The 14,217-nt window shown below is 56.5% G+C and overlaps 1 protein-coding gene and 1 pseudogene across 1 annotated transcript in view; both read left to right on the forward strand.

Annotated features, from left to right (window-relative positions):
• The window catches only part of PDXK (pyridoxal kinase), a 41,528-nt gene extending 37,790 nt beyond the window's left edge, over positions 1-3,738 (forward strand). The window contains exons 10-11 of the mRNA XM_024239302.3: positions 495-561; positions 739-3,738. Of these exons, the coding sequence (XP_024095070.1) occupies positions 495-561; positions 739-851 (180 nt within the window). The 3' untranslated portion in view covers positions 852-3,738. The remainder of the gene's footprint in view (positions 1-494; positions 562-738) is intronic.
• Positions 3,739-5,840: 2,102 nt separating this feature from the next.
• On the forward strand, positions 5,841-7,078 carry LOC103888910 (uncharacterized; annotated as a pseudogene).
• Positions 7,079-14,217: the final 7,139 nt, after the last annotated feature.

Genomic DNA, 14,217 nt, shown 5'->3' on the forward strand with positions numbered 1-14,217 from the left:
GCTGACTCTGAGGCATCACTGAGTGATGATTGGCAGGCTCTGAGGCATCACTGAGTGATGATTGGCTGACTCTGAGGCATCACGGAGTGATGATTGGCAGGCTCTGAGGCATCACTGAGTGATGATTGGCTGGGCTTTTGGCAGGAGCTCTTCCCCTTGTAGACTGTCATAAGGAGTTAATTCTGGGAACTCTTACCAAGCTCCTGCTGCCTGCCAAGTTCTATGCAGGTCACGAGGCTGTCCCTTCTGTGAGCCATCTCTTGTCCAGAGCAGGTGACTGGGACCAGGCGTCCGCTCAGCCCTCCGGGCTCTCTGTGGTGGGCAGTCCACAGCCTGTCCTCCAGGGTTCAGCACGTGCATTGGCGAAGCCGGCTCCCCAGTGGCTCGGAGAGCAGGACGGCCCTTGTGTTCACTGGAAATCCCCTCCTGGCAGCAGTGGGCACGTCGGGTGTTGTGAGTGGGCCAGGGGCACAGCAAGTCTCTCCTCCCTGCAGGTGGCCTGTGAGAAGACCGTGTCTACCTTGCACCATGTTCTGCAGAGGACCATCCAGTGTGCAAAAGGTAGGGCGGCCGGGCTGCGTGGGCTCCTGGCTCCTGAAGCGGGTGGGAGAGGAGAGCTGGCATGTGCTGGTTTTGAAGGTGTGACCAGTGTCTCCTGCTGGCCTCGCCTTTGGGAGTGGGGGCAGCAGCGGGAGCCCCTCTGAGATGGGAACTCAGTGCTCTCTGCCTGCCCCGCAGCCCAGGCCGGGGAAGGAGTGAGGCCCAGCCCCATGCAGCTGGAGCTGCGGATGGTGCAGAGCAAAAGGGACATCGAGGACCCAGAGATCGTCGTCCAGGCCACGGTGCTGTGAGGGCCGCGCCGCTCGCCCGTGACACGCAGCGCGTTGGTGTCTCCGTGTTTGTCCCTGTGAAAACATGTAACGTCTGCCTTAGAGCCATGACCGAAACTTGATATTTTTTTCTTTCATGAGTGTCCGGCATCTGCTGGTCTTCATTGTGAAATGTGCCAGTCGTGCTTTGTGAAAAATAACAAAGCGGTCACAGAAATTTGTGATCTGAAAACCCGGCTCCCTTCCCCACAAGGCTCCTGGGCCTCTGGGAAGACGCGCCCCTGTTTGCCATCTCGGGGGTGTTCCATGTGGGAGGGTGAGTGGGTGAGGCTGAGCCTGCTGCGCATGGAGCCTCGAGTGAGCCCCGGCTGCCGCTACCACACAGAGGCCGTGTCGCGCGTGGGCTGGGCCTGGGTGGCGTCTGTGTTTGCATCTCTGAGAAGGAGTCGGATGGTAACGGTTCGGGTCAGGAAGAATTCTGCCAAGTATCTTTACTGTCATTCTGATCATAGCCCCTTTGTTCCTGCATTTGAACTTCTGTTTCTTACTTTGCTGCTCGTTTAGTCCCTGGGGATTTCAGATCTTAGGCTGTTGTTTCACCGTATGGGAGGGTTGATGTGAGCTTGCTCGGAGGCACACAGGTGCAGCGTCAGGGACCTTCCCAGGCCCCAGCAAATTCAAGTCGGTCCACAGACCTCTCAGGTATCCGCGGGACCTCCTGTAACCCATCAGCATCTTCCAGGAATCCGCTGAGCGACGTGAGGAAGATGCTAACGCAGTAAGGTCCATGCTGGGCCAAGAGCAGCTTTGAAGCTCCAGAGAACCACCCCGTCAGGTTCCTTGTGGAAGCTCCCCTCATCCGTGGTGCAGCAGGCTGAGCACTGCGCGTTTGCCACGTGCTGCCCGTGACAGCACATCGAGCCTCAGCATTTGTAGACAGGACAGGGGTGCCTGCCCCCTGCCCCTGCTGGCACATTTAACCCTTGTCCCCTGACCTCAGTTCTGTGCCCCACCAAATGCCCAGGGGCAAAAGGCCACCCTGGAAGCTGCCAATCTTCCGAGGTGGGTGTGAGGCACAGTGGGGGCGGGCAGCTCCCAGGCCCTTGGGCAGGCTGGGGTGGCGGCAGAGGCCACAGCACCAGCTCTGACAAGTCCCATCATCCTCTGCTCAGCAGTGACCTCCCTGGCCTCACTTTGCCCGGAGTTTGGGGTCCCCCCAGGTATAGCTATAGGCGGCAGTGCCTGTCTCTGGCCTGCCTTGATTTCAGCCACACCCCGGCAGCCCTGCACCCCAGCTCTGGGGTGTGCAGAGATTTGTGTCTCCAGGGAACCCACGGCTGGAGAGAAATAGGGAGATGCAAGAAGTGGGGGCCCATGGGGCCCCTAGGAAGCAGACTCTCCAAGGGGTACCCCCACCCCACTACCTTCCCCACAGACGGGCCCCTTCTGGAGCCCACACCCTCCTGTGAGGCCATTCCAGTGTCCTCTAGAAAGACTCACTTGCCAGAAGTGCGTTCCTTGTTGAAAAATGCCCTAAAGCGAAAAGATGCAGGTTTATACAGAACCCCCACCCCCGCCCCCACTCTCCCACTCTGTTCGTTTTGAATGTCTTCACGAGCGTGCATCAGGGCGCCTGCCTACCCCACCTCAGCCAGTGAGTCAGACACGGGTTTCCCAGCCATGTTTCCTGGCTCCGAGGACACGGGTGGCAGGCCCCTTGCAGCCCAGAGCCACTGGTCCCTGCAGGGCGCCGCCACACCAGCAGAAAGGAGGAAGTCTGTGGCTGGAGCCTGGCGGGGAGGCGGCCTCCCCAGTATGTGAGTGCAGGGATCCACCAGAACCACCTGGCCCTCTGTAGGGCGTTTAACTGGAAATACCCTCACTGCCAAGTGGAGACTGGGGTGTGTGCCACATTGCCAGCCACCAGGAAAGCTTTTCTTTTTCTTTTCTTTTTTTTTTTTTTTTTTAAACACCAAGAACATGTATAGCATGGGGGAAAGAACCTAAATGTCTCTCTTCTGTGAGCTGGTGAAAAACCCAGCATGAGAACGCACTGTCAGGTGTGGGTCTCCTTCTGCCTGTGCAGCGGGTGTTACGGGTGGTGTGCCCTGGCGAGCAAGCTTTGATTCTTGGTTCTTTGAGCTCGTTTCAGAGGCTGAGTCCCCACATCAGCTTTAGTTCTTGGACTTCCCTGCATTAAGCAAGAATTAGGAGAATGGCTGTCCCTGCAGGCACCTCCCATAAATCCTGAGCTCTCTGGCGCAATCTGAAACTTCTCTTCCGTTTTCTTTGGCTGTATCAGCCGAGCCAGGAGAGGCCTGGGCCATGACTAAGGAGAAAGAAATCGGGGGTTTCTGAGAGCAGATGGTGCCTTTGTGGGTGCAGGGCTTTTGTGGAAATTGTCAGCCTCTATGGGCAGAGTCTGGCATCCCCTCCCCAGACTGCCTGCTGTCACCACGGAGCAGCTGGAGCCTGCCCTGTCCACGGCCCGTTTCCACCCGGGCATGTTCGTCTCTCATGACTTGGGCAGAGGCCCCTGGTGGTCTTGAGTTTCAGTTTCTCATCCAGGAAGGTAACCATGGGCATTGGCAATGGGTTTCCATATGGCTTGGATCCAAATTAGAATTGATCTTTGTTTTCACTTTCTATAGTTAATAACATGCAAAATAATGAGAAGAATTTATTTTAAGGTGAGAGCTGTATTCGTCCAACATTGCCTGCTTATTGTCAGGGTACAGAATTTTAATACTTTCTTAATCCAGTTTTTCAAACTTCTCGTTGTAGACCGTAAGGATGAATTCCACAATAGGATCCTTTTTAAAATCGATTTTAAATTGTTGCCTAGTCCTGCCAAGGTTATTATGTGCATCTGTTATTTTTCCAATACATGTAAACAATTGCAGCGTGATGCTTTGTTTAATGTCCTGTTCTTAAGCTCGTTAGAGCCAGTTTTGAAACGTTTGGTCTTACCGTGAACGGAGGCTGGCTTGGCTTAGCCACACTGATGAGTTAAGTGAGGGATGTCTCCATCTCGAGATCACCAGGCAAGAGAGTTGCCCGCACCAGGTGGGAGGCCGAAGCCCCCGGGGTAACAGTCCCCACCGCCACCCGAGGTAAGACAATAAAAGCTATGTGGTTGAGCTCAGGCCTCTCGTGCCTGGTGTCAGAGAAGGCAGAGCCCACAGTAGGGTGCAAGGTGCAAGGCCCTGGGAGGGCACCGGCCAAGGAAGGTGGTATAGATGGCCCTCAGATTGCTGGGCCCTGAGCAGCTCCCCGCCCTGCCCATCCACCTGCCCTGGCTGCAGCCTCGTTCTCTCTTTAGTTTAACTGTGCAAAGAGGGGAGGTTGAGAGTGTTCTGGCAGCTGGAGCTCTTCTCCTTGTCCTTCCTGCCCTCCGATGGGGCCACCTGTGTCAGGGCGGCAGGGTCCATGTTTATGGAGATCAGAGGTGCCCACTGTGTGGCTGGACTGTACTCTGCTGCCCGGGTAGCCAGGAGTCTCTCCCTCTCTCCCCTGCCGCCTGCCTGGTCTCATGGGCCTCCATCACACACCCCTCCTTGTGGATCGCCTGCCTGGGCCCAGAGCAGGGGAACTGGAGTTTGTGAGTGAGCAGAGCAGGTTATGTGCAGACAGGGAAATGAGAACTTTGGACCTGGCTTTCTGAGTCCAGGTGAGAGCTGTGTGGCCCCCCAGTGCCACTCTGCCTGCCAGAGTGATGTGCCTGCTGAGCCTTTTCCTTCCGCGCCGCCTCTCACTGCCAGGCCAGCGGCTTCTGCTGAGACTTGATGGAGAAGTGGCTCCCGTGTCCGTCCACCGAGCACTCAGATGGATGCTGATCACCAGGGCCAAGGGGGCTCCCAGAAGGACCCCAGGCCCTGGGGAGGGTGGCTATGGGAGGCCAAGTCCACTGCCTGGAAGTCTTGTCAGCCCTAAGCCAGGGAAGCCTGGAGCTTGGCCTGGCGGGTCTGGGTGGACACCATCCCCACTCCGGACTCCCAGCACAGGGGAGGAGGCCTGAGCCTGTGTGGCCCTGTAGCCCTGGGCAGAGCTGGGCCTGTCATGTGTTCCTGCCTGGCAGGTGCAGGTGCTGGCCATATGCAGGTGGAAGGAGGTGGGAATCTTGGATTTTTTTTTTTTTTTTTTTTTTGAGTTGGAGTCTCGCTCTGACACCCAGGCTAGCGTGCAATGGTGTGATCTCGGCTCACTGCAAACTCCGCTTCCCAGGTTCAAGTGGTTCTCCTGCCCCAGCCTCCCGAGGAGCTGGGATTACAGGCACGCGCCACCACGTTCAGCTGATTTTTGTATTTTTAGTAGAGATGGGGTTTCACCATGTTGGCCAAGCTGGTCTCAAACTCCTGACCTCAAGTGATCTGCCTGCCTTGGCCTCCCAAAGTGCTGGGATTACAGGCATGAGCCACCGCACCTGGCGGAATCTTGGAATTTTTATAGACAGCACCTCAGTTTCTGACTCCAGCCGCACACCTCCTGCCTCTACCAGCAGGGGTTGCCACCAGGCCAGAGCTAGGGCCAGGTCCTTGCGTCCATGCCCCCCGGTAGGATGGACGTGAGCCATCCTTCTAGGGGACTTTTTTCAGTGTGCGACTCGTCTCTGTTAGGTGGTAAGAGCCAGTGTGTGTGGCCTGTGCCATGCTCCGCAGTGCGTGGCTGGGCTCTGTGTGTGTCCTGTGTCCCCTGTCCCTGCAGGGCCCAGCAGGCATCGTGGCGTAACAGCTGTGTCCAAGCCACTGCCCGGGCATCCCATCACCCACCAGGGCTCACAGTCTCTCCCGCTGGGGGCTTTCTGTCACATGTGTGTCTCCTGTCGACTCTGCAGTTTGTTCTCAGAGCAGAATGTTTCCTGTTCTCAGTGCGCGAAGACACTGATTTTCAATCAGCGTCTAAAACCACGTTCCTGCCTTTCATTGCAACACAGTGTGTTCATTTGTTTAAAACAGAGTTTAATGAGTAAGTTTAGATGACTGGTCGATATCTTAAAAATTTATATTAATAAGAAGTTCTTCCTGGAATTTTTCTTTCAATTCTGGCAGAATAAACAGGTGTTTTTAGTTTTCCCACTGTCTGAGCCAAGCAGGACCCTGTCCCAGAGCAAGAGATGTCCCCTTCCATCTCTGACCCTTGCCTGGGACAAGCCTTGATGGAGGGCCCCAGCCTCAGGGCTGTGGTGGGAACAGCACCCCCAAATGCCAGCTTCTCCTTTCTTCCCATCCACCAGTTCACTGCGGGGCCATTTCTGGTCTTTGTGCAACAGGAAACCCATTTCTGGTGGGATATGCCTTCCAGAGCCACAGGGCCACTCACCCCATGCATCTCTGTCCTGCCCGTCAGTGCTGGGACAGACAGCAAGGGCAAGCCCAGTGTCTGGCGGATAGGTGGGTGGAAACAGAGGGGAGAATGCCATCCTAAGCCTCTGCTTGGGGATCCCCCACACGGCCTGGGTACTGCCTGGGAAACCTGTCCTAAGTAAAACCATGGGCCTCGCTTCGCCCACCGGCCTGCGAAGCCAGCGTCTCCCTGAAGGTGGATGGAAGCGCCTTTGTCCTCATTTTGAGCTGCAAGCTGGGTCACGGCTTCTGAAGGCCTCAAGTGACTTTTCTAACCCAAGACCCAGCCCCTGGCAGGAAGAGGGTGCGTGCAGGGCTGGTGGGACAAAAAGAGGCCTCAGCAGGCCTGGCAGACCCTTCCAGTACATCCCAAAGCGTGTCGAGCAGCTGGGAGCACCTGTGTCAAGCTCGAGCCGTCATAGGTCCCCATGAGGTGTCTGAAGCCCCTTCTTGGTGATGGGAGGCAGAGGTGCTGACGTTCTGGAGAATGGACGTGAGTCCTCAGCTGGCTCCGCGTGGGCCCTTGGAGGGTGCCAGGTGTGTGGTGACCTTCTGGATGCGTTTAACTTCATGGCTGCATCATTCCTGATTTAGAATAACTGGAGCTTCATCTAGTGATTGCAAAACTGGACCAATGGGAGGACAGCGGCGCAGCCCAGTCCCTCCCTGGAATGGAGCTCAGCTCTTCGGAGGCATCAAAGCACCTGTCGCCTCCGTGGTCCCACTGCCGAGGGAGTGCGGCCTCCGCAAGGTTCGGGGGTGGCTTCCTTTGCCCGGAGTAGCCTGCCCTGCGTGTGCCGTGTGGATGTTTGTGAGCCTCGGTCCCACAGCACTGTGTAGGCTGCATCTGTTTCGTGCTGGTCCTGTTGACTTGTATGATATCCACAAATAAATATTTTCATGGCGGTCGTGTTGAGGTGTGATGGTTCCTTCCCATCCCAGGAGCTCCCTACCTGTGATTGGCTGAACACCCAGTACCCCGCCAGCCACGCTAGGGGTTGCTGCTGGAAATGGTGGCAGCTGACTCCCTAAAAACCTCCCCCTTAGAGGAAAGAGCATGCCTTGCCCCTGCCTGCCGGGTCCAGGCCCCCTCCCATCCTGCACTCTGTTCTCTGCCTTGGGGGCTGGCCTGGGTGCGCTGGCATGGGCTTCCTGCAGGACTTCTCAGGGCAGAGCCCTCAGGGATAGGAGGCTCCCTTCCCCGCCCTCCCTGTGTGATTCTGAGGCCCAGCTCTGGGTGTTGGCCAAGGGTGTCTGCTCCTCCTGGGATCCACCTGGCTCCTTCACACCTGGGTGGTGACATGGTAGTGCCTCTGGCTCGGCAGATCTCGTGTTCCCTGACTCGCGCACCTGTGCAATAAACCCACAGACCATCTCCAGCAATGCCAGGCTGGTTGCTGTGTGCCAAGAACAAGGAGAAGGCGGAACCAGGGGCTGCAGAACCAGCCCCTCCCCAACGAGGCCCCCCTCTGGACGCCCCTCCCCATGGAGAACACCAGGAGCCACAGACCCCAGACCACAGAGCACACCGGGGAGCGCACGGGGCGGCCGGGGCACGGTGTCTGCCGCCTTGTTTATGGGATTTGCTCCGCGTCTAGCACACTGATGCCTGCACTGCTCCTGTCCCCTGCAGTGGCTACTCTGGGCCTACAGGCCTAATCCTGGTTGGCATGAAAATGTCCTGAGGCTACCGTGACAAATTTCCACAAGCTGTGTGGCTTAAAGGAACACATTTGTTCTCTTACAGTTGCAGGGGCCAGAAGAGTCTAAAAACAGCAGGGCCGGTTCCTCCTGGAGGCTTAGAGGGGCTGAATCCGTTTCCTGCCTTTTCTAGCATCTGGAGGGCGCCTGCATCCCCTTGCTTATGGCCCCTTCCATCACCAAAGCCAGTAGTGTCACATCTTTCCACCTCTCCCTAACCCTGACCTCCGCCCTTTCTCTTAGAAGGATCCTGTGTGACTTTGGACCTACCTAGATAATTTAGGGTCATCTCTCATTTCAGGAACCTTAATTTAATCCCACCTGCAAGTCCCTTTTGCCAGGTAAGGTCACAGATTCACAGGGTCTGAGGATGAAGGTGTGGACCTCTTTGAGGGCTGTGATTCAGCCCACCACGTCTGGTGACGAGGGATGGAGTATGTTCTGCAGCGGTGGGGGCCTATGCAGACCTATCCCAAAGTTCAAGGAAGCAGAGAGGCTGAAGAAGGAAGCTGCGCTTGGCTGGGTGCAGTGGCTCAGCCCTGTAATCCCAGCACTTTGGGAGGCTGAGGCAGGTGGATCACGAGGTCAGGAGTTAAAGACCAGCCTGGCCAACATGGCGAAACCCCATCTCTACTAAAAATACAAAAGTTAGCTAAGCGTGGTGGTGGGCGCCTGTAATCCCAGCTGTTCGGGAGGCTGAGGCAGGAGAATCGCTTGAGCCCCGGAGGCAGAGGTTGCAGTGAGCCAAGTTCACACCGCTGCACTCCAGTCTGGGAAACAGAGCAAAGACTCCATCTCAAAAAAAAAAAAAAAAAAAAAAAAAAAAGAAGAAGAAGCTGCCCAATCCAGTTTCTCAGAAACATTTAATAGGGACTTCGGAACAGAAGCCATGTCTGTGTCTGGGGCCCACCCATCACCCCCAAGCCTAGGGCTTATGTACCATAGGGGAGGGGTCTGTGTGGTTCAGAAGGGATGTGCTGGACAATTGAAGCAGACAGCATCCCAGTCATTTGCCCTAAGGGCAGGATTTAGGGTAAGTACCTGCCCTTACACAAGGAACAATAGATGAGCTGAAAATCTTAGAGGGCTTCCTAGAACTGGGGTTCATCAGACGCCAACACGGTGGGTTAGCCTCCAAGCTGGAGCTGCTGTGGCGTGTCCAGGGGTGGGGCATGTGCTGGCTCGGTCACCTCCCCCTCCGAGGGTCTGAGCCAAATATCCAGCAGAAAACACGCACGGCCCTGAAGCCTCAGCCACTGTGAGGACTCTGGCTGCGCCTTCTTCCCCCGGTGGGTGGGAAAGGCCGGCCTCAAGTCCAGGAGCTGCCCTTGAGGCCATGCTGGCTTTTAGGGCTTCAAATCTGGGTTCCTAGGAAAGAGGGGCTGGGCTCCAGTGGCATGGGGGTGAGGACGGCAGAGGGAGGGAGGCTGGGAAGGGAGAGAAGGGACCCGATGGGCAGTCAGGCTCTCGGGGCTTCTCTGGGGACACCACCAGCAGAGTGCGGTTGTTAACACCTCCCTGGGGCTTGGGGTCCTCCTTTGGCCCCAGTGAACACCTATCACACACTCGCTGGGATGGACTGACCTTCAAGGTTTGCTGCCACCCCTGTCCTCCACCCTGGTAGGGCCTTTCCAAGACACTTGTGGGGACAGGCCGGGCCTGGCCGGCATCGGTAGGCCGCACTTTCCGGAGGCCTCTGGGATTACAGGCCACCTCGCCCCAGCTGGAATTCTGCCTAAATTACCGCATTGAGGAGATTCCCTCACAAGGTGCGGACTCAGGCCGGCCCTGAAACAGCCGTCACCTCCACGAGGCCGTCCCGGGCCCCTGCGCACTGCCCTGCTCATGCCCCCATCCATGCCAGCTCCCACCAAGCCCGTGCCCCTGCCAAAGAGCCGGGGGAAGGAAGGGGAGACACTTCTCTTTCCTTATTTCTATTATTATTTTTTTTTCAGACAGGATTTCACTCTGTCACCCAGGCTGGAGTGCAGTGGTGTGATCTCAGCTCACAGCAACCTCTGTCCAAGCAATTGGCCTCAAGCAGTCCTCCCACCTCAGGCTCCCGAGTAGCTGGGCCACAGGCGCACCACCACGTCCAGCTAATTAAACAATTTTTTTGTAGAGATGAGGTCTTGCCATGTTTCCCAGGCTGGTCTCGAACTCCTGGGCTCAAGTGATCCTCCCTCCTCGGCCTCACAAAGTGCCGGAATTATAGGCGTGAGCCACCACTCCTGGCTCTTGTTTCTGTTTTTTTCTGGTAACAGCTTTATTGAGTTACAGTTCATTCCATGTGACTCAGCCATTCAAAGGGTACAGTTCAGGCTGTGATTATAAAGGCAGCACTGTTGAGGACACTAAGCCTGGATGGGTGTCCCCCCCGAATTCAATGATGTCCTGCAAAAACTCACGTCCACCCTGCACTTCAGAATGTGACTTTATTAGGCCAGGTGCAGTGGCTCATGTCTGTAATCCCAGGACTTTGGGAGGCCGAGGTGGGTGGATTGCTTGAGCTCAGGAGTTCAAGACCAGCCTGGGCAACATGGTGAAACCCTGTTTACACTGAAAATACAAAAAAGTAGCCAGGCATGATGCCGGGCGTGGTGGCTCACGCCTGTAATCCCAGCACTTTGGGAGGCTGAGGCAGGCAGATCACCTGAGGTTGGGAGTTTGAGACCAGCCTGACGAACATGGAAAAACCCCATCTCTACTAAAAATACAAAAAAAAATTAGCCTGGCGTGGTGGCACATGCCTGTAATCCCAGCTACTAGGGAGGCTGAGGCAGGAGAATCACTTGAACCTGGGAGGCAGAGGTTGCAGTGAGCCAAGATTGTGCCATTGCACTCCAGCCTGGGCAACAAGAGCGAAAATTCCATTTCAAATAAAAAAAGTAGCCAGGCATGGTGGCACGTGCCTGTAGTCCTAGCTGCTCAGGAGGCTGAGGTAGGAGGTTCATTTGAGCCTGGGCGGGGGTTGGGGGGACGGAGGCTGCAGTAAGCCGAGATTGCACCACTGGACTCCAGCCTGGGTGACAGAGTGAGACCCCATCTCAATTGAAAAAAAAAAAAAAAAAGAATGTGACCTTGTTTGGAAATGAGGTCTTTGTGGATGTAATTAGTTACATAAAATGCAGTCGCCCCAGGTGAGGACCCTAAATCCAGGGCCTGGTGTACTCGTAAGAAGAAGGCCTCGTGAGGCGTGTGACCACGAGGTCAATGGATCGCAGTGAAGCTGCTCCAGGCAGAGGACCGCTGACACCCTGGAAACCAAGACAACAGCTGCTTCAAAGCGAGGGTCTGAGGACCAGGCACAGTGGCTCACGCCTGTAATCCCAGCACTTTGGGAGGCCAACACAGGCAGATCACTTGAGGCCAGGAGTTTAAAACCAGCCTGGCCAACGTGGCGAAAACCTGTCTCTACCAAAAATACAAAAACTAGCTGGGTGTGGTGGTGCACGCCTGTAATCCCAGCTACTCGGGATGCTGAGGCAGGAGAATAGCTTGAACCCCGGAGGCAGAGGTTACAGTGAGCTGAGATCGTGCCACTGCACTCCAGCCTGGGCGACAGAGTGAGACTACGTCTCAAAAAAAAATAATGTTTTGGGTTCAATAACATGAAAATTATGCCTTATCCAGCAAGTGGTGAATTTCCTGAGCTCTTGTGACCCCCCTCCCCAAAAGGAAGAGCAGACTGAACAGGCTCGGGAAATTTTTCTGTGAAAGGGGAGGGCCTGGGGGTGCGAGCAGGCTCACACCCAGTGTGCACTGGGCATACTCAGGTGTCAGCAGCCGAGCCAGCAACACTGGGATGATGCCCCCTTTTTACAGGCTCTCGGAGGTTGGGTGGGATTCCCGAGACCTCACAGGTCACGATGAATGGCCTAGCTGGAACTGGCTTCCACGGACCCAGCATCATAGGCCTCCCTTAGAGCCAGGCTGGGTCCCTGAGCTCACTGGGAGGACGTGTCCACCCGGCTGTGCTGATTGTTTACACAGACACCACCTGGTTGATTTTCTCTGAACAGTGTGAAAGTGACGCAGAAGGCTGGTGGCCCCAAGTTCACACCCATGGCCCCGAGAGAGCAGTTGTGTGTGTGGCCTCCTCACCACCCTCGCTGCGACATGGGAGCCTTGCGGGCACACACATGCAAACACATGCGTACATACAGGCACACACACACATGCAGATGCACACACAGATGCACACAGACACACGCATGCACACGCAGATGCACGCACGCACACGCAAACGCACACACATACGTGGGGACGCCGACGCACAGGCATACACACATGCACGGACACACACGCACTACGTGGATGCACAGGCACACTGTGGACACACAAGCATACACACGCACACACACAGATGTGTCCAGACATCTAGTTCTTCACGCCCTTGTTACTCTCAGGAGCAGCACAGCGACCCGAGGCCGGCCTGACCGTGTGGCCTCTGAGGGTCCAGTCTTCACTTTCCCTTGTTGCGGGGATGGGGCCCCCATGCACACTCTGTGCCCCAGTGTTCTGAGTGAGGGCACCCTGTGCTATGCCCCTGTGACCCTCCCTGCCTCGGTGCCACCCTTCCTGGAGCCAGAACACAGAGGCTGATCCTTCCCTGAGTGGGAGTCGCAAGTCCTTTGCCTTCTTCCCCCATCTCCTACTTGTAGCCCCGAAATGTGCTGCCCTGGGCCCTGCCTCAGGTTTCCATATGGAAATGGCACAGGCCACGCTCCCTCCCCTGCTGGCACCCTAGTCTCTGATGGAGACCGTGGCCTCTCCACCCAGAAAGTGGGCCAGGCCCCGCCATCCCTGAGCTCTGTCTGCCTACGTCTCTGGCTGCCACTGACCCCACCAGCATCTTGGCCTCTTGACAGACCCCCTCCGCCCTGACTCTGTGTCATACCCAGGCCTCGCGACACACTCCTGGGCAAGGCTGCGTTGGCAGCACTCCGGGCAGGGCTGTGGTCGGGCCATGGAGGGGGCCCCCTGGCTGAGACCACACCCTGTACCCACAAAAGAGGTCATCCTGCCTGTGCTAGAAACCCCGTCAGGTACATGTGCACCCCTGGAGTGTGGGCGCAGAGGCCGGCCACAACATGTGCACCCCTGGAGTGTGGGCACAGAGGCCGGCCACATTTAGCCAGTTGTACATTCATTCAGGCTGCAATTCTTTCTCATCCTTGGGCTCAGGGCCGCACCCAGACCCGAGGCCGGGCAGGCATGACTCAGCAGCCCTTAGGATCTGTGTCCGTGATTTTCCCACTGTTGTTAAGGAGCACAAAGGTGAGCGTACCCATGGGGGAGAATAGGGAAGGAAGAAGGGCCAACAGTGGCTGAGTCAGCTCTGCTCAGTCTGAACGGCCCCTCCCATTGCTCCCAGGCCGGGCAGCAGCCTCTTGAGCAGCACCCAGCCCCGCTCTTGTCCTTCCAGCCGGCTCTCAGGGGCTCACCCCCTCCCCACCCCCACAGTCAGCCTTGCAGTCGGCTTTCTCTAAAGGCAGCTCCGGCACACGTAGCTCTCTCTTCCCTGCACATTGTCCACAGCGCTCCCTGCCCCCAGATCCCAGTGTCCCCGCCACAGCTCAGCACGGCTCCTTGATTTGGGCCTGCATCAGCACCCCCTGGCTATGTGGCTACACGTGCTGCAAAGGAGCTGGGAAGTGTGTCTTTTCCATCTGCGCGAAATTCTATAGTTTTTCTCGCCCTTAAGGGAAGTGGGGAGAAGGATCTGGGCAGGGAAGGCCTGGCCCATCTCTGGCCACCTATGACACTGTAAGCCTCTCAGAGAGCGGCCATGCCTGCCTCGCTCTGCAAGCAGACCTGCAGGGTGCCTGGCACAAGAACATTCAGATGTGGGAAGGAGGGAGGAGGGAGAGACGACCTGGAAAGGAATGAGTGTGAGCTCAGTCGATGGTCAGGGACAGTGCCCAACCAGGGGCTGGCTGTGCCGTGGGGAGCTCGCGGAGCTCTGAGCTTCCAAATGCTGGAGTCCTGACCCTGCCTTTTGTGGGATAGAAAATGGGAATTAACACCGCTTCCGGGCAGCTCAATTAGGACATCTTAGATGCTCTACCTGGTAGTGGAATGATTAGATTACTCAAGCCTACAATTTTATCTCTTGCACAATTTGCATCCAATTATGTTATTCTGTCTCTAGTCTAGTGTGAATCTAATCTCATCTCCATCAATTGGCCCTGCTTCGTAACGCACGTTTCCTACAGCAGTTAGAGGAGAGACTGAGTGAGGCTGTGGTGGCATCTCCCAGCTCCTTTGGGCTGGTAAGGATACTGCTGGCTTTGCCTGGCTCCCCCCAGACCCTCTCTACACAGACAGAACCTCAGCTAACA

This window comes from Pongo abelii, chromosome 22 (genome assembly GCF_028885655.2).
Source record: "Pongo abelii isolate AG06213 chromosome 22, NHGRI_mPonAbe1-v2.0_pri, whole genome shotgun sequence".
NCBI lineage: Eukaryota > Metazoa > Chordata > Mammalia > Primates > Hominidae > Pongo > Pongo abelii.